Source organism: Mya arenaria, chromosome 5 (genome assembly GCF_026914265.1).
Source record: "Mya arenaria isolate MELC-2E11 chromosome 5, ASM2691426v1".
In the NCBI taxonomy this organism is placed as follows: Eukaryota; Metazoa; Mollusca; class Bivalvia; order Myida; family Myidae; genus Mya; species Mya arenaria.
In genome coordinates this window covers 57,199,130-57,223,069 of record NC_069126.1, presented here as the reverse complement: position 1 = coordinate 57,223,069, position 23,940 = coordinate 57,199,130, and the positions used below count along the sequence as shown (strand labels likewise).

General features: G+C 35.3%; 1 protein-coding gene across 1 annotated transcript in view; it reads right to left on the bottom strand.

Moving 5' to 3' along the window:
* Positions 1-2,816: 2,816 nt before the first annotated feature.
* LOC128236161 (uncharacterized) overlaps positions 2,817-23,940 on the bottom strand; it is a 113,128-nt gene continuing 92,004 nt past the window's right edge. Inside the window, exons 27-32 of the mRNA XM_052951045.1 lie at positions 19,741-19,850; positions 19,471-19,641; positions 17,727-17,877; positions 12,468-12,587; positions 9,874-10,005; positions 2,817-8,046 (exon numbers count right to left, since the gene is read on the bottom strand). Of these exons, the coding sequence (XP_052807005.1) occupies positions 7,100-8,046; positions 9,874-10,005; positions 12,468-12,587; positions 17,727-17,877; positions 19,471-19,641; positions 19,741-19,850 (1,631 nt within the window). The 3' untranslated portion in view covers positions 2,817-7,099. The remainder of the gene's footprint in view (positions 8,047-9,873; positions 10,006-12,467; positions 12,588-17,726; positions 17,878-19,470; positions 19,642-19,740; positions 19,851-23,940) is intronic.

Below are 23,940 nucleotides of genomic sequence, written 5' to 3'. Positions count from 1 at the left end.
AGGGATAAAGTGTTAAAGTACCAGGGTAGCTCTAACCAGGGTTACATTCTGTCTGTGCAATATGCTCCAAAAAAACTAAACATAACTAACAATCTTAACGGAGCACTCACCGAATGGGCAAGGCCCGAGTGCGAGTATATATAAGCTTTCACACCCACCCCTATTCATGTATTTCAAGAATGATAGTTAGTTGTTGTTAAACTAACCTATTATACACATCCCGTTATTTATTTTGAATACGGAATAAGGAATTAGTTCCCTATTCCTTATTCGAAAAAGGAATAAGGAACTAACTTATCGTCCATGTATATAGCACAGATCATTACAATATGCAAATTTCAAAATGACGTTGAGCGCGCTGAGTTTAGATTGTGATTTTATTTTCGATTTTGATGCATTTGTTATTGCATTTCTTATCATTATGGGTTTAGAAATGTCAAAAATGTGAAGAGAAGCAATTTGGATAGTTTATATTAATAAAACATAATGGGACTTTAAATATGTTACGTAAGTAAATCAGCTCACTTAAGCGCGTGCACAGGGCAAGTTAATAGAAACGTTGAATGTCCGCCGTCCGTTCTACAATTAGCGTGTGTACATTTTGAATCTTTGGTAGAATGTTAATAGGCAATACACTAGCCATAATATCACATTCGATAAAGTTCCAAAGCGGAACATTAGGTCAAGAATTGTGCTACTTGGTTGATCTAAAATGGCATGTGCAACTTTTTAAGCATGTTCATTGTAAACAAACTACGAGGTTCTAACTTCATCTAATCTTTATGTATGTCAAATTGGCGAGTTTTACAAACTTATGGTTAATGACTTAATGTCAGTGTCGCTTAAATATTTGAGAATACTCCCAGCAATGCAGTTAAGGATACTTTTTATCGGATCATAGTGAAAATTAATAAGAATTATTGTGTATATAAATGCAGGCTTTCAAGTGACCAATAACAAAAAAGTAGGGATAAAAGTAGAATTTATTTTAATTTAAAGTAGGGAAAAATAGGGATATTAAGAGCAAAAAGTATGGATAGTAGGGCTCTTCAATTACCTTTTCGGATGCAAATAAATGACAACTAAACCTATTCATTAATTGTATTGTACATGTAGTTATCTTTGCTTAGAAAGTGCTTCAAGCCACAGGATAAGGAGATGAACCTGGAACGAGTGTCTCTGACTAGCGAACATGCACCACTCATTCTCATCATAGAACCCCTCTTGCAGCAATGAAGACCTACTGCATCAGATTTATCATACAAAAAATACTAGAAATTGCTTCTTATTAAAATCAAGATTTAGACCATTTCAAGTAATGCATTTAGTTTAAACTTTTCTATTATTTCTCGAAATATTTTTACAAAAAAGAAAAAGTAGGAGCATAACAAAAAAGAAGGGAAAAGAAGTAAAAGAAGGCTGTGAATGTATAAATCGCCCTCAAATATAAATTATATTGAGCATGGGTTGTGTCAGGTCAAAAGCAAGACCATTTCAGGTCAAAGCATATAAAAGCATTGCGGATAAAATTTCATCTGATCAGCATACAACAGACCCAGAATGATTGTCTTTCAGAAATCTAGGTCAAGATGAAATGGGTCACACCAGCTCATAGGTCACCAGGCCAAGTTACATAATATCGAAATCACTTAATGGATGTATGTACTGCTTAATAATCGTATGGTACATGTATACTACTGCATTAAAAACGATTCTTTCATTACTATCCCTTCTCAAGAGTGTGTTAAATGTGCATTTAAAACGCACCGTATTTTTCTTACTGATTGAATTAAAAACTAGTAAAAAATAAAAAAATAAAAAAGGTGTAAAAACCGTAAATCTGTGAGAGTGCAGCTTAAACATGTCGAAGGCTCATTAACGTATGTGGGCGTACAGTTCAAAATGCTTCAGGTGTGCCCATGAGTGATAATTTAAAATTTACAGTGAATACCCCCTTACATGTCTACTTATGGGTGTCATTATATCATAACAGTATAAAAAACAATATTTTTTGAAACCATGATTTATTTACGAACTGTTGAAATAACATTGATTAACTAACAAACTTTCATTAACATTATTCAAGATTAAACTAGGAAAACATTCATTAAGAAAATGTCTGTACAAACATGTACAGGATCGAGGTTTACAACATTTATTGGATAAATATATATTCAATTGCACATTAAAGGGGTTAGACACCGTCTGATAATACAATTGCAAGAAAAAAGAAAATTGTCAAAAACGTAAATAAAACTGACATCGTTGTGTATATTGAATTGAATTGAATTGTCGGCTTACTGATGTATCACACTGCTTATTGAATTGTCGGCTTACTGATGTATCACGCTGCTTATAACACTTGCATCTTTTGCAGTTTTTTACCAATTTGAAATTTACTATACAACTATATATATAGGGTTGTCTACCACGTAAATCCCACCAAGTTTAAAAATAGCATCGGTATATTTATCTGTACTCATTACCAGATATGATTTAACTGGGGAACTAATTTATTTGCGCTATTTTAAACGGGGAAACACTGATGAGACAGCAACATGAATGTTGCATGTTTTTTTCTTCAAAATTATTTTAATTTAAAGTAGGGAAAAATAGGGATATTAAGAGCAAAAAGTATGGATAGTAGGGCTCTTCAATTACCTTTTCGGATGCAAATAAATGACAACTAAACCTATTCATTAATTGTATTGTACATGTAGTTATCTTTGCTTAGAAAGTGCTTCAAGCCACAGGATAAGGAGATGAACCTGGAACGAGTGTCTCTGACTAGCGAACATGCACCACTCATTCTCATCATAGAACCCCTCTTGCAGCAATGAAGACCTACTGCATCAGATTTATCATACAAAAAATACTAGAAATTGCTTCTTATTAAAATCAAGATTTAGACCATTTCAAGTAATGCATTTAGTTTAAACTTTTCTATTATTTCTCGAAATATTTTTACAAAAAAGAAAAAGTAGGAGCATAACAAAAAAGAAGGGAAAAGAAGTAAAAGAAGGCTGTGAATGTATAAATCGCCCTCAAATATAAATTATATTGAGCATGGGTTGTGTCAGGTCAAAAGCAAGACCATTTCAGGTCAAAGCATATAAAAGCATTGCGGATAAAATTTCATCTGATCAGCATACAACAGACCCAGAATGATTGTCTTTCAGAAATCTAGGTCAAGATGAAATGGGTCACACCAGCTCATAGGTCACCAGGCCAAGTTACATAATATCGAAATCACTTAATGGATGTATGTACTGCTTAATAATCGTATGGTACATGTATACTACTGCATTAAAAACGATTCTTTCATTACTATCCCTTCTCAAGAGTGTGTTAAATGTGCATTTAAAACGCACCGTATTTTTCTTACTGATTGAATTAAAAACTAGTAAAAAATAAAAAAATAAAAAAGGTGTAAAAACCGTAAATCTGTGAGAGTGCAGCTTATACATGTCGAAGGCTCATTAACGTATGTGGGCGTACAGTTCAAAATGCTTCAGGTGTGCCCATGAGTGATAATTTAAAATTTACAGTGAATACCCCCTTACATGTCTACTTATGGGTGTCATTATATCATAACAGTATAAAAAACAATATTTTTTGAAACCATGATTTATTTACGAACTGTTGAAATAACATTGATTAACTAACAAACTTTCATTAACATTATTCAAGATTAAACTAGGAAAACATTCATTAAGAAAATGTCTGTACAAACATGTACAGGATCGAGGTTTAAAACATTTATTGGATAAATATATATTCAATTGCACATTAAAGGGGTTAGACACCGTCTGATAATACAATTGCAAGAAAAAAGAAAAAACGTCAAAAACGTAAATAAAAGTGACATCGTTGTGTATATTGAATTGAATTGAATTGTCGGCCTACTGATGTATCACACTGCTTATAACACTTGCATCTTCTGCAGTTTTTTACCAATTTGAAATTTACTATACAACTATATATATAGGGTTGTCTACCACGTAAATCCCACCAAGTTTAAAAATAGCATCGGTATATTTATCTGTACTCATTACCAGATATGATTTAACTGGGGAACTAATTTATTTGCGCTATTTTAAACGGGGAAACACTGATGAGACAGCAACATGAATGTTGCATGTTTTTTTCTTCAAAATTATTTTAATTTAAAGTAGGGAAAAATAGGGATATTAAGAGCAAAAAGTATGGATAGTAGGGCTCTTCAATTACCTTTTCGGATGCAAATAAATGACAACTAAACCTATTCATTAATTGTATTGTACATGTAGTTATCTTTGCTTAGAAGGTGCTTCAAGCCACAGGATAAGGAGATGAACCTGGAACGAGTGTCTCTGACTAGCGAACATGCACCACTCATTCTCATCATAGAACCCCTCTTGCAGCAATGAAGACCTACTGCATCAGATTTATCATACAAAAAATACTAGAAATTGCTTCTTATTAAAATCAAGATTTAGACCATTTCAAGTAATGCATTTAGTTTAAACTTTTCTATTATTTCTCGAAATATTTTTACAAAAAAGAAAAAGTAGGAGCATAACAAAAAAGAAGGGAAAAGAAGTAAAAGAAGGCTGTGAATGTATAAATCGCCCTCAAATATAAATTATATTGAGCATGGGTTGTGTCAGGTCAAAAGCAAGACCATTTCAGGTCAAAGCATATAAAAGCATTGCGGATAAAATTTCATCTGATCAGCATACAACAGACCCAGAATGATTGTCTTTCAGAAATCTAGGTCAAGATGAAATGGGTCACACCAGCTCATAGGTCACCAGGCCAAGTTACATAATATCGAAATCACTTAATGGATGTATGTACTGCTTAATAATCGTATGGTACATGTATACTACTGCATTAAAAACGATTCTTTCATTACTATCCCTTCTCAAGAGTGTGTTAAATGTGCATTTAAAACGCACCGTATTTTTCTTACTGATTGAATTAAAAACTAGTAAAAAATAAAAAAATAAAAAAGGTGTAAAAACCGTAAATCTGTGAGAGTGCAGCTTATACATGTCGAAGGCTCATTAACGTATGTGGGCGTACAGTTCAAAATGCTTCAGGTGTGCCCATGAGTGATAATTTAAAATTTACAGTGAATACCCCCTTACATGTCTACTTATGGGTGTCATTATATCATAACAGTATAAAAAACAATATTTTTTGAAACCATGATTTATTTACGAACTGTTGAAATAACATTGATTAACTAACAAACTTTCATTAACATTATTCAAGATTAAACTAGGAAAACATTCATTAAGAAAATGTCTGTACAAACATGTACAGGATCGAGGTTTAAAACATTTATTGGATAAATATATATTCAATTGCACATTAAAGGGGTTAGACACCGTCTGATAATACAATTGCAAGAAAAAAGAAAAAACGTCAAAAACGTAAATAAAACTGACATCGTTGTGTATATTGAATTGAATTGAATTGTCGGCCTACTGATGTATCACACTGCTTATAACACACGCATCTTTTGCAGTTTTTTACCAATTTGAAATTTACTATACAACCATATATATAGGGTTGTCTACCACGTAAATCCCACCAAGTTTAAAAATAGCATCGGTATATTTATCTGTACTCATTACCAGATATGATTTAACTGGGGAACTAATTTATTTGCGCTATTTTAAACGGGGAAACACTGATGAGACAGCAACATGAATGTTGCATGTTTTTTTCTTCAAAATTTTAACCACAATGTAGTGTGATGTCTTATCAGCCTCCTAGTAGCTTGCATTGACAATTTTATGTTTGTTTTGAGGAAGTAATGTATAAGCCGATTTTGGACCATATTTGATGCCTAGTCCCTTTTAAACATATCAATAACATAATACATGGATCTATATGACAATAAAAATAACTCTTTTTTTCTGATAACATCTAAAACTTATTTTGTTAACAGTTACAGAGAATGTTGTAAAACATGCATAAATGCCAATTAATGGCCATCTGTTCTTTGTTCATTCGAAAAGGAGCATAACCCAACAATCATTTAAGTCAGCATTACGTGTTAACCTTACATGTATCTGTTCTTACAGTGATGCTCTTAGAAGGAACTATATAAAGAATACTAACTTAATCACTATAAAACCGTCAGTGATTAAGTATGTCCAGTTATTAAATTCAACTAATAGAACAGAACTTAGAAAATTATGTATCTTTGTTAAAGAATAGTAAATTCTTACTAAATGTTTATAAGAACATGATCACCTTCTCATTGATTGTTTATTTATTTTTTCTACTTATACGTATTTTGTAAAGTGTAATAAGAATATTTGCATGCTGACATAACAAAGGCTATGATAATACATTGACATTTTCATGTGCTAATAAAGTTAAAGGTGGATGATTATTTTAAATATGTGTCCAACAATAAATACATGATCTGTAATGTTCACAGTCTCATCATATCCCTTCTCCAGAATTGTCTAAATCAATGATGTAACTGTGAAACACACAGCAAATTTAACAAACGTCATAATAAAATACCAAATAAAACAAAAACAGATAAACATTAACATCAACTCATTGTGTTCTTTATACACTGAAACAGATGATTCCTATTTGGCAAGGTATTGTCTACTTCATTTGAATTTTAAATAAGGAACAGTTTACATCTGTTGAATTTTAAATAGGAAACAGTTTATTTCTGTTCAATTTTAAATAGGAAACAGTTTATTTCTGTTCAACTTTAAATAGGAAACAGTTTATTTCTGTTGAACTTTAAATAGGAAACAGTTTTTTTCTGTTGAATTTTATACAGGAAACAGTTTTCAACTGTTGAACTTTCTATAGCAAACAGTTTATTTCTGTTGAACTTTAAATAGGAAACAGTTTTTTTTTCTGTTGAATTTTATACAGGAAACAGTTTTCAACTATTGAACATTCTATAGCAAACAGTTTTTTTTCTCTTGAACTTAAAATAGGAAACAAGTTTATTTATATTGAACTTTACACAGTTTATATCAGTTGAACTTTAAATACTGGTAGGAAACTGTTTGATACTGTATAACTTCAAATACAAAATTTTACTTCTGTTGATTTTTAGGATGGAAACAATTTATTTCTGTTGAACAAACATCTTCAGTTTTGAAGTGATATAGTTCACGAGATCCAGATCATTCTTCTTGCCCTTGATTCTGTCCTTTGCTTCTATGCGACCCACATTGAGAATAGCTTGGACAAATGTCATCACACCAAAATAGACGGTAATCACAAAACTTAACAGGAAGACCACACCGAGGATTTGGTTGTACTCGTAGAGACCGACAAAGTCTGCCATGCCCATTAACAGACCTACATTGGATACCCACGCATCACCAAGCGTTTTGTAGCCCCTGAACACGGAGTTGAACAGTAGATATGAAAACGCGGCAAAAGCGAAAGTGGTGATGGTGAAGATGAGTATTAAAGATAACAGATGCAAATGGACTGCCGACAAAGTGTACGATAAGAGGAACACCTTGCGGTTAAATCTCAGCAACTTGATAGTTTTTAATATGACTGTTGTCATAAGCCCACCCATCATGTACATAAGGGCAACATCCCAGAAAACGGCAGGATAGAAGCTGACAAATGTTTCACCCTTGGAGGACTTGAAATCACCCATCACACTTCCAACAGCTAGTACCCTTTGAACAAACATTACCACAACAGCTACAGCCATTCCAATCTGACATAAATCCATAATTGTCCAAATGCTAGAAAAGTATTCAGACTTTCCTTGTTTTCTGAACTTCTTCACTTCAATAATGATGAAAGTAAGATTGAAGGCCGCAAAGAGACCTTCACATAGGGCCACCAACATTCCATAGCTACTAGAGTAGTGATGTAGACTAGTAGAAATTTCATGATGGCTTGGGTACACTCCACCAGTGTTGGTAAACTCAAACAAGTACACACCCACGGTGAAGATGTCCACATTCGGGTTATAGAAAGTAAACTCCAGAAATACTGCACGAGTATTTCGATCAATCCATCCTCTGGTTTCCAAGTCCTCAAGTGAATCTGCAAAATCCGTGTAAATTCTTAAGGTTTAATGTCAGTGATTTTGTTTGGAATTATTTTTTACAGCCTCTGCCTTGCAATTTGGGGAAAAAAATAACTTTGGGAAAAATACAAAATCAGGCCAAAACAGCTAATATAATGGCTAATTATTATGCTTTGAAAGAGTAAGTCTTGTCAAGATTTTGTTTATACTTCAAGAAATTCATTGCTTATTATTCATTAACATAATCTGCATTTATCAAATTGGGAAAAAGTTATAAAATTTTGGGAAAAATGGACAGTTTTTCACAAGGGGAAACAGCCTTTAGAAGTAAATTACAACAAAAAAATTACTGAATGTAATTATGGTACACTTACATTTTTCAATACATACACAAGTTTTAGTTAAAGCTGTAAGGATGTTGTGCTATCGAACTGTTTCAAAGCTTAATGTTAGCTCAATTTGACTACTAACGGTCAAGTACGGAACAGACCGATTGTTCAGAACTGTGTTTAATTAACGACATGAACTTTTAAACGTGAAATAGTTCATGATATCCTCAAATATTTAAAAATAAGAAGTACAGCTGAAACAGTTGTCTCAAATCCTGTTAGAACTAGTGTATCAGTGTATCAGAAAGTATTTGAAATTTAACAAAGATTATTTTAACATTATTTTTAACTTTAACAAAGTTCTGAACAATCAGTCCTATGTAACACAATAACTAATTAATTCCATTTGGCCAAGGCCTAAAAAAATACATTTGGTTCCGGTTACCCGACCCTACCTACGGAATAGGCGCCGACCCTACCGTTTTTATAGTCAGTTCGAAAAAAAACATGAAAAACTAAAAAAACTAAAAAAAAATAAAATAATAATAATAATAAATAAATATATATATATATATATATATAATTTTTTTTTTTAATTGGTTTTTAAATATGTGGTTTAAAACCTTAAATGCATATTCAGGAGTTAACTTAAACATAATTCTCCAATGCTGAAAATGACATTCTTATATAAAGCCTAATAAAAAAAAAAAAATAGGCCCAACTAAAAAACTAAGAATCTCTAAATTTGGCCTTGAAAAACAAAAACAAACTAAGAGTCTCCAAATTTGGTCAGGAACCAAAAAACTAAGAGTCTCTAAATTTGGCCAGGAAAAAAACCCTTAAGAGTCTCTAAATCTATTAGCAACAAATGCCCTTGTTAGCAGAATCACCAACAAAAGGCAATAAGAACGCATCATGTAGATCAAGCCATTCGAATAAGTTCTCCCTGCACATCATATATTTCTTGACTCTGGTTATTGTTATTTAAGCTCAAGAAAAATGTTCCATTGCTGAAAGCAGGTCTTGGTAAAAAAAAAAAAATTTGAATGCTAAAAACCTAAATGTTTGATTACCCTTAACACAGAATCAGGTTGGTATGACCTCAGGAATATCAGTATGTGTATACCACATGATAAACTGAGTCATAAATGCTACATTGGAAGCTAATATTTTGCTTCGAATGAAGACAAACAAAGATAACTTCTCTTTTTTTTACCATTTTAAATGAAACATAACAGTCTACGCTGCTAATGGGGCCCCGCCTTCAGACTTTTACCAGAGTATGGTTGTGAGTTTAGTTTCTTAAGCACCTCAACAAACCTTCTCATAAAACGTCCGTCTGACAGAGCACTGGCAAAACATTATTTTGGAAAGAGGTTTGTCGAAGTGTTTGATAAAACTAAAAAGTTATCTTAGTTTTAAGTGTTCAGTTTAAGCAACACACACTGAATATGATGATTTGAATAAGTTTACAGATTATAACTGTAGAATGTAGGGAGAAAGTCTGTAACACACCTGTATCCCGCTGCTCCTGGCCAGACAATGGTACGACATATCCACCCCCAGAGTATGTGGCATGTGAGCCCACGAATGGAAGGGTCTTCAGGGACCAGCCAGACTGGTGAATCCATGGGTTAATAGCATAATCTGAATAGCACACCACCAGAAAATACAGGGAATGCATTTACTGTCATAATAGTATTATTGTAACATGACCACCATAATATTATACAATGATTACTATCCATATGACTTTAATTAACAAGCCACTGTCAGTTTGTGTATTAGTTAATAAACTCCAAATCTCGTCCTCGATTTTTTTTTATCACGTTGAACAAGGACTTAGGAGCATAACTGAAGGCCCTGTATCACTCACCTGATCCAATAAAGATCATCAAGAATAACATTCTGATCAAGTTCCATGAACATATGGTCATAAATGTGGCCTCTAGAGTGTTAACATGCTTTTCTTTAAATATGACCTGGTGACCTAGTCTTTGACCACACATGACCCAGATTCAAACTTGGCCTAGAGCTAATCAATATATACATTCTGACTAAGTTTCATGAACATACAGTCATAAATGTGACCTCTAGAGTGCTAACAAGCTTTTCCTATGATTTGACCTAGTGACCTAGTTTTTGTATGCATATGACCCAGATTTAAACTTGACTGAAAGATTATCGATATAAACATTCTGACCAACTTTCATGAAGATACAGTCATAAATAAAACCTCTAGAGTGTTATCAAGCTTTTCCTTCAATTTGACCTGGTGACCTAGCTTTTGACCACACATGACCCACATTCGAACTTGACCTAGAGATTAATAATATTAACATTCTGACCCAAGTTTTCTGAAGATACAGTCATAAATGTGAACTCTATAGTGTTAACAAGCTTTTCCTTTAATTTGACCTGGTGACCTAGTTTTTAATGTCCAAGATTTTTTTAGGGTAATATTCTGACCAAGTTTCTTAAGATTGTGTCCAAATTGTGACCTCTAGAGTGTTAACAGTCAAATTGTTGACAATGAACGACTACGACAGACGACGGACACAGGGCGATCACAATAGCTCACTTTGAGCACTTCATACTCAGGTGAGCTAAAAATATTAAAAACTTTTGGGTCTTGCTGCACGCTGTTAATCATAACATGTATTAAAACTTTCATGTAATTGTCTTGAAAAATCTTTTTGGTTTGTTATGGGTAATATAAAGTTTTTGCTCGACTTTTTCCGACTATCAAGGGCTAATAATACAGGCACCATTTTAAGTGATATTGGATGATAATTATGTGAACCTTCATCAAATACTGGGATGCTCCAAGATGATTTATAGTTGCCACTCTCCTCCCAAGTGAGGGAATATAATGGTTTTAGTGAAGGAATGTGATGGCTTAATCCCTTCATCCAACAAAGGGATACTCCAGGATTGTTTATAGTTGCCACTGTCCTCCCCAGTGAGGAAATATCATGGCTTACCTTCATACTACACTGGGATACTCCAGGATTGTTTATAGTTGCCACTGTCCTCCCCAGTGAGGGAATATGATGGCCTACCTTCATCGAACACTGGAATACTCCAGGATTGTTTATAGTTGCAACTGTCCTCCCCAGTGAGGGAATATGATGGCTTACCTTCATCCAACACTGGGATACTCCAGGATTGTTTATAGTTGCAACTGTCCTCCCCAGTGAGGGAATATGATGGCTTACCTTCATCCAACACTGGGATACTCCAGGATTGTTTATAGTTGCAACTGTCCTCCCCAGTGAGGGAATATGATGGCTTACCTTCATCCAACACTGGGATACTCCAGGATTGTTTATAGTTGCAACTGCCCTCCCCAGTGAGGGAATATGATGGGTACCTTCATCGAACACTGGGATACTCCTGGATTGTTTATAGTTGCCACTGTCCTCCCCAGTGAGGGAATATAATGGCTTACCTTATTCCAACACTTGGATGCTCCAGGATTGTTTATAGTTGCCACTGTTCTCCCAAGTGAGGGAATTTAATGGTTTTAGTGAAGAAATATGATGACTTACCTTCATCCAACTCTGGGATACTCCAGGATTGTTTATAGTTGCAACTGTCCTCCCCAGTAAGGAAATATGATGGCTTACCTTCATCGAACACTGGGATACTCCTTGATTGTTTATAGTTGCCACTGTCCTCCCCAGTGAGGGAATATGATGGCTTACCTACATCCAACCACTGTCCTTCCCAGTGAGGGAATATGATGGCTTACCTTTATCCAACACTGGGATCCTCCAGGATTGTTTATAGTTGCCACTGTCCTCCAAAGTGAGGGAATATGATGGCTTACCTACATCCAACCACTGTCCTTCCCAGTGAGGGAATATGATGGCTTACCTACATCCAACCACTGTCCTTCCCAGTGAGGGAATATGATGGCTTCCCTTTATACAACACTGGGATCCTCCAGGATTGTTTATAGTTGCCACTGTCCTCCCCAGTGAGGGAAACTGACGGTTTTAGTCAGGGAATAAAATGACTTACCTTCATCCAAAACTGGGGTCTTCCAGGATGGTTTGTAGTGAGGAATTATGATGTTTTTTTAGTGAGAGAATATGATGGCCTACCTTCATCCAACAATGGGATGCTCCATGATTTATTGTAGTCACCACTGTCCTCGCCAGTGAGAGAATATGACGGCTTACAGCCAACCATAAGTCCTTTGATAATTTTTGATGTACAAGAATCTGAAAACACAATTTTGCAATACAAATCTTTATTTGATGGGTAGTGTTCCATAGGTGGTCTGAAATATAACAATACTATTACATTACCTAGGGACACTGATATTGAATATAATTTGGCCTCATTATTGCCTTGCAAACAAAAGCCTGTTTACTAACATAGGTAAGACTATCTAAACTATTTTTTGAAGTTCCCTTATATTTTGCGTTACAAGATACAGGAATTTTCATTTAAGTCTGGTATATAATACAAAAAAAAATATGTGTTCAATGAGCTATTTCCGACATGAATAACAAAAACATACATAACATAACTATGAATTGGTGACCCAGAAATTAAAGCATATAGTTTTAAATACGTTACACATGGAAAAATTATTTACAAAAGCCTTTTATTTTCATGCACAAGTACAAAACAAGATGCCAATTCGGCAACGCCACATTTTTCATTTGATGATACATTATTTGACTATGTAATTTTGCACACCCTGCATTTTAGCTTATGACATAGTTTTTAAACCAAGAAGACTCATATTTATATTTTTATCAGAATTATGTTCATACAAATAATCTGATCAAATTCCATGAAGATCAAAAGAAACCATAAATTTGTTTGAGGTAAAATGAACATTTTTTTTAAATACTCCTAAAAGAGAAGCAAGTACCATAGGTATAGTTTTTGGCCCCAGAGGACACAATTTATCCTCAAAGATTTCATGCAGACAAATATTTTTTTAAAAGTTCATGAAAATTCATACTTAAATCTAGAACAGAGAAAAATGTTTCTAAACATTTTATGTAATGACTTAATTTTTTACCATAATTCACAATAGCCTAAAATACAATGCAGACACATTTTTATGAAGTTTTGAAAAAAGCTTTTGAATTTATGAAATGGGGAAATATTTCCTAAGATTTGACCTTGTAACCTAGTTTTTTCCCTGAAGTGACCCATATTCACAAAAGCCAACATGTAGACAAGTATTCTGACTAAGTTTCATAACAAGTTAATAAAAACTATTGACTATGACATGGAATAAAAATATTTCTATATTTTGACCTAGTTTTTAACCTTGGGTGACCCATATTCAAATATTAAAGGCAATATCTAGAAAAGTAGTCTTGACAAAATTTCAAAACAATTGGATAAAAACTAGTGTTTGAAAATTGGACTCCATTTGCTATCGATAATTGAATCGAATCGGACCAAGTATTTCGATTTACTATTGGACAATAATCGAAAGTTCATAATATCATTTAGGAATACATTCTTTATACATAGTATAATCATAATCAGTTAAAAGGTTTAGCCTGGAATCAGTACGTGTGATGCTATAGTCATTCTTTTTGCAACAGTAAGTAAATATCCATAACCTTTTTCTGTCTTTAATAACTTAACGAAAAAACATAACAACAAAACATGTATACTTAATAATTTTACATCAATTGCAAAATGATGCACATCGTATCAAGTATATTATCTTAGCATTTTATCCATGAAAAAGTATATAAACTAGAGATTGCTTTTTTGAAAAAGCGCTTGTCTCCCCTATTGTGTGGTCGTAGCTGAGAAAAAATAAATGATGGACATGAAATTTGTAACTTTGGACTGGAGACAAACCAACAGTGAAGTTTGGTTTATTCGATTATATTAAATAGTGAAGAGAAGAAAGTGTTGTTGATTAATCATGGAAAATGTAAACGAAGTTTGCATTGTATGAAGTTCCTGGGCGCAAGCGTTATTCAATTATTGATCAGAAACCATTTTTCAGCTCACAGTCATCGTGACCATGACCTTTTACCTACTGATCACAACATCAATAGGGATCATCTACATAACCAACTTGCATACCAAGTATTAAGTTCTTGGGTGCAAGTGTTCTTTAGTTACTGAGCGGTAACCATTTCTTCAACTCAAGGTCATGGCAACCTTGACCTTTGACCTACTGATCTCAAAATCAATAGGGGTCATCTACTAGTCATGACCGACTAGCGTACCAAGAATGAAGTTCCTGGGTACAAGCGTTCTTAAGTTATTGAGCAGAAACCATTTTTAAGCTTAAGGTCACCGCCAACTTATCATTTTTTAACCTGAAGGTAACCTTGACCTTTGACCTTTTGATCTGAAAATCAATAGGGGTCATCTTCTAGTCATGAACAACTAGCTTACCAAGTATGAAGTTCCTGAAACCAAAGGATCTTTAGTTATTGAGCGGAAACTTTTTCTTCACTTCAAGGTCATGGCAACCTTGACCTTTGACCTAGTGATCTCAAAATCAATATGGGTCATCTTCTAGTCATGACCAACTAGCATACCAAGTATGAAATTCCTGGTTGCAAGCGTTCTCTAGTTATTGAGCGGAAACAGTTTCTTCACCTCAAGGTCACGGTGACCTTGACCATTGACCTACTGATCTCAAAATCAATAGGAGTCATCTACTAGTCATGAACAACTATGAAGTTCCTGGGTACAAGCTTTCTTTAGTTATTGAGCAGAAACCATTTTTAAGCTTAAGGTCACTGCCAACATAACATTTTTTACCTGAAGGTAACCTTGACCTTTGACCTTTTGATCTCAAAATCAATAGGAGTCATCTAATAGTCATGAACAACTAGCATACCAAGTATGAAGTTCCTGGACCCAAAGGATCTTTAGTTATTGAGTGGAAACCGTTTCTTCACCTCAAGGTCACGTTGACCCTGATCTTTGACCTAGTGACCCCAAATTCAATAGGGGTCATCTACTAGTCATGACCAACTAGCATACCAAGTATGAAGTTCCTGGGTCTAAGAGTTCTATAGTTATTGGGCGGAAACGAAGTGTGACGTACTGACTGACTGACTGACAGACTGATGGACTGACTGACGGACAGGGCAAAAACAATATGTCTCCCCATGAATGGGGGAGACATAAAGATATTACACGCAAATGATTTTTACATGGAAGGTCACCACGACCTTGACTATTGACCTTGTTACCCCCAAAACAATTGGGATCATCTAGACATCATGACCAACCTCACTTCAAAGTTTGGTGAACCTAGATCAAAGCATTCTCCTGATATTGCACGGAAATATTTTTTTACATTAGAGGTCACAGCGACGTTGACCTTTGACCTTGTGACCCCCCAAAATATAGGAGTTTTCTAAACCTCATGATCAACCTCCCTACCAAGTTTGGTGAACCTAGGTCAAACCATTCTCAAGATATTGAGCGGAAATGTTTTTTACATTGGGGGTCGCCGCGACCTTGACCTTTGACCCCAAAAACAATAGGGATCTTCTACACCTCATGACCAACCTCCCTACCAAGTTTGGTGAACCTAGGTCAAACCGTTCTCAAGATTTTGAGCAGAAATGTTTTTTATATTGGGGGTCGCCGCGACCTTGACCTTTGACCTAGTGACCCCAAAAACAATAGGGATCTTCTACACCTCATGACCAACCTCCCTACCAAGTTTGGTGAACCTAGGTCAAACCGTTCTCAAGATTTTGAGCAGAAATGTTTTTTATATTGGGGGTCGCTGCGACCTTGACCTTTGACCTAGTGACCCCAAAATCAATAGGTATCCTCTACACCTCACGACCAACCTCCCTACCAAGTTTGGTGATCCTAGGTCATGCGGTTTTCCAGTTATCGATCGGAAACGAAGTGTGACGTACGGACGGACTGACGGACTACCGGACAGGGCAAAAACAATATGTCTCCCCCAGAGAGGGGGAGACATAAATATTGGATAACTAGCTGAACATTCAATAACCTGTAATGTTGAAGATTTCATTAAAATATCTTAATTTCATAAAACTTTCACAAAAAAGTAAATTTGTTAATAACAAACAATACCAAAAAAAGGTTTAAAAAACAGAATGCATCGATCCGGAATCCCCAGTATTTGCAGTTAAGTCCGTACCCACTACACCATAGAGACAGATTATTGAGGTTTTATGAAATATATAAACAATTTGTAATTAGCGACCTCGATTTTGGAGAACCACTATCGATTGTCATTGACAGCATTGTCAGCGACGATTTATTGATTGTACTTGATAATCGTTTCATCACTAATAAAAACTATTGACTTTACAACATGGAATAAAAACTTAATTGATTTGACCTTGTAACCTAGTTTTTAACCTGACCCATATTCACAAATGTTCAAGACATCATGTTCATTAGTATCCTGACAAAGTTTCATAACAATTTGATAAAAACTATTGACTTTATGGCATGGAATAAAAACTTTAACGTAGAATTCCGCCTATTTTCCTGGTGTAGCCATTCTTTAACACATTTTTTTTTATATGAAAAAGTATGATGGATTAATGTGACTTAATATGATAACATCAAGTAGTTTTTCCGATGGTGTGGCCTCTAACCTTGACCATGACCTTTAAGTTACAGTCCTGGGTCTTTTGCACAACACGCTGCCTCATTATGATGTCAACCTTCATGGTAGTTTTTTTTTTAAAAATCCTATAATGCATGGTCAAGATAAAGCCTGGATAATGATCATTTCAATCTTTGAGCTCTTACCTTGACCTTTGCAAAATTATACAATGCTGCCTTCTTGATAAAGTAGAAGATGTCATTGAGAAAGATGTTGATGTTGCTCTTTCAATTAAGTTAATTCCTGCTTGTTTTTGAAAACATTTGCAGTTTAAAAGCGTTTATTCAAGTCCATATCTGTTTTTTAAGATGCACCCTTACTCCCATACAAGATTTACCACAATGAATACAATTGTTTTAATATATCAAAAAGGATGAATAAATGTCAAAAACAATGGTTTTTATGAAGGATACCGAGCTTAATTTGAAAGAAAGGTGCAGAAGACACTGTATTTCTACCTTATAAGATGATTGAAGATCACAGTAAATCTTTTAGCATTCACCAATCAATTAATATTTTTGTGTTTTTAGCTATAAAATACACGGTTACAATCTTGTTACCAGTAATTAATATTTTCCATACATGCATTATTTTTAAGTAAGAAGTAAAAGGTTTATCACACAAAAATTTATCTTTGCTATACATGTGTATGAATTGATTTTGAATAAGAGTGTCTTTTAAACAAATTGTGTGTACATTGTATTTTGTAAATGCATTTATTAATTATGGCAATACAATACTGGAGAAAACCAACCTCCAACCCTAAGCTGTCTAAGCCTGTATGATCCAACCAGAAAGAATTCTGAGGCTGCAGAGATCTCCCTACTGCCATGTTGAGAGGCTACCTTCATCACAGGGATAACAGTGTCCTCCAGGTACTGGTATACACCACCTATGCTATTTACCTGCAATACAATATTCTCAATTCAATGGCCTTTAGAAAATTAAATGCTACATTAAATGCATTTAACCATTTTCCCTTTAAAGTTGAAATTCAAACACTTTGTGGCCTTTCTCTAGCACTTCAAACACTTTGTGACCTTTCCTTTGCACTTCAAACACTATGTAACCTTTCCCTAGCACTTCAAACACATTGTAGCCTTTCCCAAGCACTTCAAACACATTGTAACTTTTCCCTAGCACTTCAAACACAATGTAGCCTTTCCCTAGCACTTCAAACACTTTGTAACCTTTCCCTAGCACTTCAAACACTTTGTAACCTTTTCGTAGCACTTCAAACACATTGTAACCTTTCCCTAGCACTTCAAACACATTGTAACCTTTTCCTAGCACTTCAAACACATTGTAACCTTTCCCTAGCACTTCAAACACATTGTAACCTTTCACTAGCACTTCAAACACATTGTAGCCTTTCACTAGCACTTCAAACACATTGTAACCTTTTCCTGGCACTTCAAACACATTGTAACCTTTTCCTAGCACTTCAAACACTTTGTAACCTTTCCCTAGCACTTCAAACACAAATGTAACCTTTTCCTAGCACTTCAAACACATTGTAGCCTTTCCCTAGCACTTCAAACACATTGTAACCTTTTCCTAGCACTTCAAACACATTGTAACCTTTTCGTAGCACTTCAAACACATTGTAACCTTTCCCTAGCACTTCAAACACATTGTAACCTTTTCCTAGCACTTCAAACACATTGTAACCTTTCCCTAGCACTTCAAACACATTGTAGCCTTTCACTAGCACTTCAAACACATTCTAACCTTTCACTAGCACTTCAAACACATTGTAACCTTTTCCTAGCACTTCAAACACATTGTAGCCTTTCACTAGCACTTCAAACTCATTGTAGCCTTTCACTAGCACTTCAAACACATTCTAACCTTTCACTAGCACTTCAAACACATTGTAACCTTTTCCTAGCACTTCAAACACATTGTAGCCTTTCACTAGCACTTCAAACACATTGTATCCTTTCACTAGCACTTCAAACACATTGAAGCCTTTCACTAGCACTTTAAACACATTGTAGCCTTTCCCTAGCACTTCAAACACATTGTAGCCTTTCACTAGCACTTCAAACACATTGTAGCCTTTCACTAGCACTTCAAACTCATTGTAGCCTTTCACTAGCACTTCAAACACATTCTAACCTTTCACTAGCACTTCAAACACATTGTAACCTTTTCCTAGCACTTCAAACACATTGTAGCCTTTCACTAGCACTTCAAACACATTGTAAACTTTAACTAGCACTTCAAACACATTGTAGCCTTTCACTAGAACTTCAAACACTTTGTAACCTTTCCCTAGCACTTCAAACACATTGTAACTTTCACTAGCACTTCAAACACTTTGTCACCTTTCCCTAGCACTTCAAACACATTGTAACTTTCACTAGCACTTCAAACACTTTGTAACCTTTCCCCAGCATTTCAATCACTTTGTAAGTATTAGTAGCATTACCTAGCTCTTCAAATATTTAAGAAAAAAACACAAATAAGTAAAACAGAACTTTTAAGATACAAACCTCTTTGAGTGGCATGCCATATTTAGCATCAACCAGGACAGTGCGGACTGCGCGTGTGGTTTGAAAGCAAGTGGTGATGTTACGATGTCCAGTTAGCATCAGGATGACCACGGTCAGGTAGATAAAGTGAAGGATCATGTCACGAATGGTCAAGTCCATCAACCCCTCAAGCTGAAAATATAAAACAGACCATAACCTTTGTCTGAAAATATTAAAAAGGTGGCCTGGAGTTCCAATAAATGCCAGAAAATGTACCAAATGTTTAGATACCTTTAGTCTTTGTTTGATGGCTTCCATCATGCGTTGAGGCAGGGGTGGGACAACAGGCAGGTGGCTGTCAGGCTTAGGGTTCACTGTACACAGGTATTCCTCATCATTGTCTGTAACATTTCTCTTGATTAGTGATTAAAATGGTATGCAAACAAGAGCTGTTACAAAAATTGACAAATGCCATCAATAAAGCCTTTTTAGGCAGATAGTCATTTGCTTACAACACGATAGCCAACAATGTCAAGCCAGCCACTGGAAATCACTTTGTTTTATAAGCAGTATTTTACGACCTGGGGTCGTATTCATAAAGTATCTGAGTGAAAAAGTTCAACTTACATGAAATTTAAAAAATAAAAAAAAAAGGGGCCAAACGAATTAATCTGATAAAAAAAATGAGGGTATTCAAATATTAACTGTTAAAATTTGGAAAATGATCACTCAGTTGAAATATTTCATCAAGAAACTTAATGAATACGGCCCTTGGACTGTTAAAGGTTGATGTAAATTTGATGGATAGGTAAGTATTGTCAAAAAAGAAAGAATCTATATCTGACTAATGTTGCCAGAAAATGCTCTGAACCTTTGACCTATCAATATTGGTCTTATCTTCCCACGTTTATTATTATGCTAGTATACTTTAAATTCCTTCAATGTTAGGGTCAAATAACCACCCAAACAACCCAAAATAAAAGTAATTTTGAATAATGGCCCTTGATACCTGTGAATTTTGAAATACACTTGTATTTCAGGAAGACATTTAAAATCTTGGAAAAGGAATTGGACTCAGATTTGATTAAGACAAGGTTGGTGGTGGTTATCACAACCAAGAAACCATTAGAGACCAGAGTCAAGGATTTGCTGGCCTGTGTGACCTCGCCTTTTGCTCTACAGACATGGTGTTGCATGTGAAACTCTTGACTTCCTATACAGAAAACCTTTCGCAGACATTTTAAATTCTGTCAATGTATGGTCAATATACATGTACAGCCTGTATATGCCAATTCTTTTTCGTTTAAAGAATTTCGTATGGTCTTACCTGAGATACGGTGCGCATGGGCAGAGCACTTTTCGGTTGCGACTTCCGCAGTTAGCACGAACGAAATTTAACTATGTTGAATTGATTGTAGATCAATTATTACAATAATAGGAGTATAGCTTTTATGTACAGTGGTGCACTGTAAACTCATTTTATTGGAAATTTACAATTTTGATCGCTGACAAGTTATATTTACGATACTTTTGGGTGTTTTTTACTCTACGACACGGTCCACGTGTTTTTCAAAATGGCCGACATGGGTCCCAACGTTGTTGAGAAAGACACTGACAAAACCGAACGTAGTTCGGCACATTCGACGGAAAGTTCGAAAAAAGGGAAAGCTCCCGCTAAAAAGAATCGTGACGAAGGACAGACCAAAAAATCAACGCCGGTCTTAGAAAATATGCAGACAAAACTGTCGGCATCAGAGGACAAAATGCTCTTGGCATTAAATAGTATACAGAGTACTATGAAACAACATTCAGAGGTTTTGAATTCGTTTGCAAAACAATTGGACGTAATTGAAAATTACGACGATGAATACGAACAAGAGGACTATGATTATGAGGCTGCCGAGACAGAAGTTTCTCAAGAGCCAAAAAGAAGAGCTGAGGAAGAGCCTTCTGACCCGAACAATAATAGATTCAAAGACATGGCAAAACGGTATTAGGCCGCTGAGAAATGTGATAAAGAAGTGAATAGTGTACTCGCTGAGAACATTAATGATCTTTTCCTGAATAGGATTGAAGAAGAACGATACTCAGAACTCGTGAAAGATAAAAATAATGCTAGGCCCGCTAATTGTGAGGGGCTGACAGTTGTTAGGATGAACCAGTTAATCTGGGATGCTGTGTCACCCGCAGCACGTACAGCCGACAAAAAGTTACAGAATATCGAGTCTTTGATTGTTAAAGGTGCAACATTGTTGACCAAAGTGGTTGACACTATGGCCAAACTTAAAAACAGTGCCAGTGACAGTGATCTTGGGTCATTGATTGAGAACTGTAATGATGCTTTGGCATTGTTAGGCCATGCCAACAAGCAGGTGAACCTGACCAGAAAAGACTTTCTCAGGCCGGAACTGAAACAGGAATATAGCCATCTTTGTAGTCAGAGTAGACCGTTTACAAAGTTTCTGTTTGGGGACGACATCTCAAAATCAGCAAAGGAGATCAAAGACTGTTCCAAGATCAGTTATAAAATGTTCCAAAATAGAGTGTTCAGAGGCCCAATACGGAGAGGCGTAATGCGTGGCAGGTTCAGAGGCAACTATTCTGCATGATTTAGAGGCAGAGGGCGCGGTCTTTCAGAGCCGAGCACGTCTACATATGATCCAAAAAACTACCGAGGCCGGGGATCTAGGATGACATACAGACAATAAAACAGGTGGGACCTTGTTTCAAAGCAGGTAGAATAGCAAATTTTGTAAAGGGATGGCATCTGATCCTTTCATTCTTGATATTGTACAAAATTGTCACATAGATTTAGACACATGTATAGACATTAAAAGTAATTGTCTACAGTATAAATTTGACCCTCTTGAAGAGGGGATAATTGACAAAGAAATAGAAAAATTACTTGAAATGGATGTCATTTCAAATGTTGAACCCAAACAAGGGCAGATACTATCTCCAATATTTCTCAAGGAAAAAAGTAATGAAGAATATAGATTAGTGATAAATCTTAAGAAAGTGAATGACTGTATTCCATTCAAACATTTTAAAATGGAAACTTTCGAAAAAACATTAACACTTGTTACAGAAGGATGTTTTATGGCTTCTGTTGATTTGCGCCATGCCTATTTCTCAGTCAAACTTGCTGAAGAGCAACAAAAATATTTCTGCTTCATTTGGAAAGGAAACATCTATCAATATATACATGTATGCCAAATGGGGTTTGTGAAGGTCCCCGGTTGTTTACAAAGTTATTAAAACCTGTATATTCAAAACTGAGGAATGAAGGCTATGTTAACTCAGGTTTTATTGATGACAGCATCCTTATGGGAGATGCAATTGATGAATGCTCAAAAAATGTTGATGCGACAGTTAGCCTCATGTCAAATGTTGGATTCATTATTAATCATGAGAAATCGATGTTCAACCCATGCAAAAAGATACCCTACTTAGGGAATATAATTGATTCAGAGAAAATGATTGTCACTTTACCAGCGGATAGACAGAAAAAGATAACGGACGCATGTTACAATTTGTCATGCAAAATTTGGGCATCAATAAGGAAAGTAGCACAAGTTATCGGCATGTTGGTTGCCAGTTTTTCGGCCGTTGATGTAGGCAAAATGCACTATAGGCATTTGGAAAAAAGTAAAACTGAGGCCTTGAAAAAACACAAGTGTAATTATGATGCAATCATGTATATCAACCTTCCAATGAAACAGAAACTTAGCTGGTGGATAGACACTATACACCTACAATATAGGAAAATATGTAGGCCTAACCCTAAAAAAATCCTAGAAACTGATGCGTCATTGCAAGGTTGGGGTGCAAAACTTGGTGTGCAAAAAAACTGGCGGCCATTGGACAACAGTAGAGAAACAAGATCATATCAACGTCTTAGAATTGCTGGCAATTTTTTATGCACTAAAAGCATTTAAGCAGGACCTTGAGGGTCAAAATAATAAAGTTCTGTGTGACAATACAACTGCTGTCAATTATGTCAACAATATGGGGGGTATTGTTTCTGAAAAGGCTGATAGTGTCAGTTTAAAGATATGAGAATGGTGTGTCCAACATGACATCTGGCTAACATGTTCGCATATAGCAGGAAAATTAAACTTGGAAGCAGACAAAGAATCAAGAGTATTCAAAGATAATTTAGAATGGAAACTGGATGGAAATATATTTAAGCATATCTGTAACACATGGGGCGTTCCTGACATAGACCTTTTTGCCTCACGTTTGAATGCACAAATTCCAAGATATTGTTCTTGGAAACCAGATCCAGAATGTGAATGTGTTGATGCTTTTACATTTGCATGGAATGCTAACTTGTTTTATGCATTTCCCCCTTTCAGTTTGTTAGGGAGATGTGTGCAGAAGATAAAGAGAGACATGGCCAAAGGCATCATCGTGGCTCCATTGTGGCCCACACAACCCTGAGAGGGTCTCCTTAAACTACTGCATCAAGATGTGCAGCATCCACTAGAA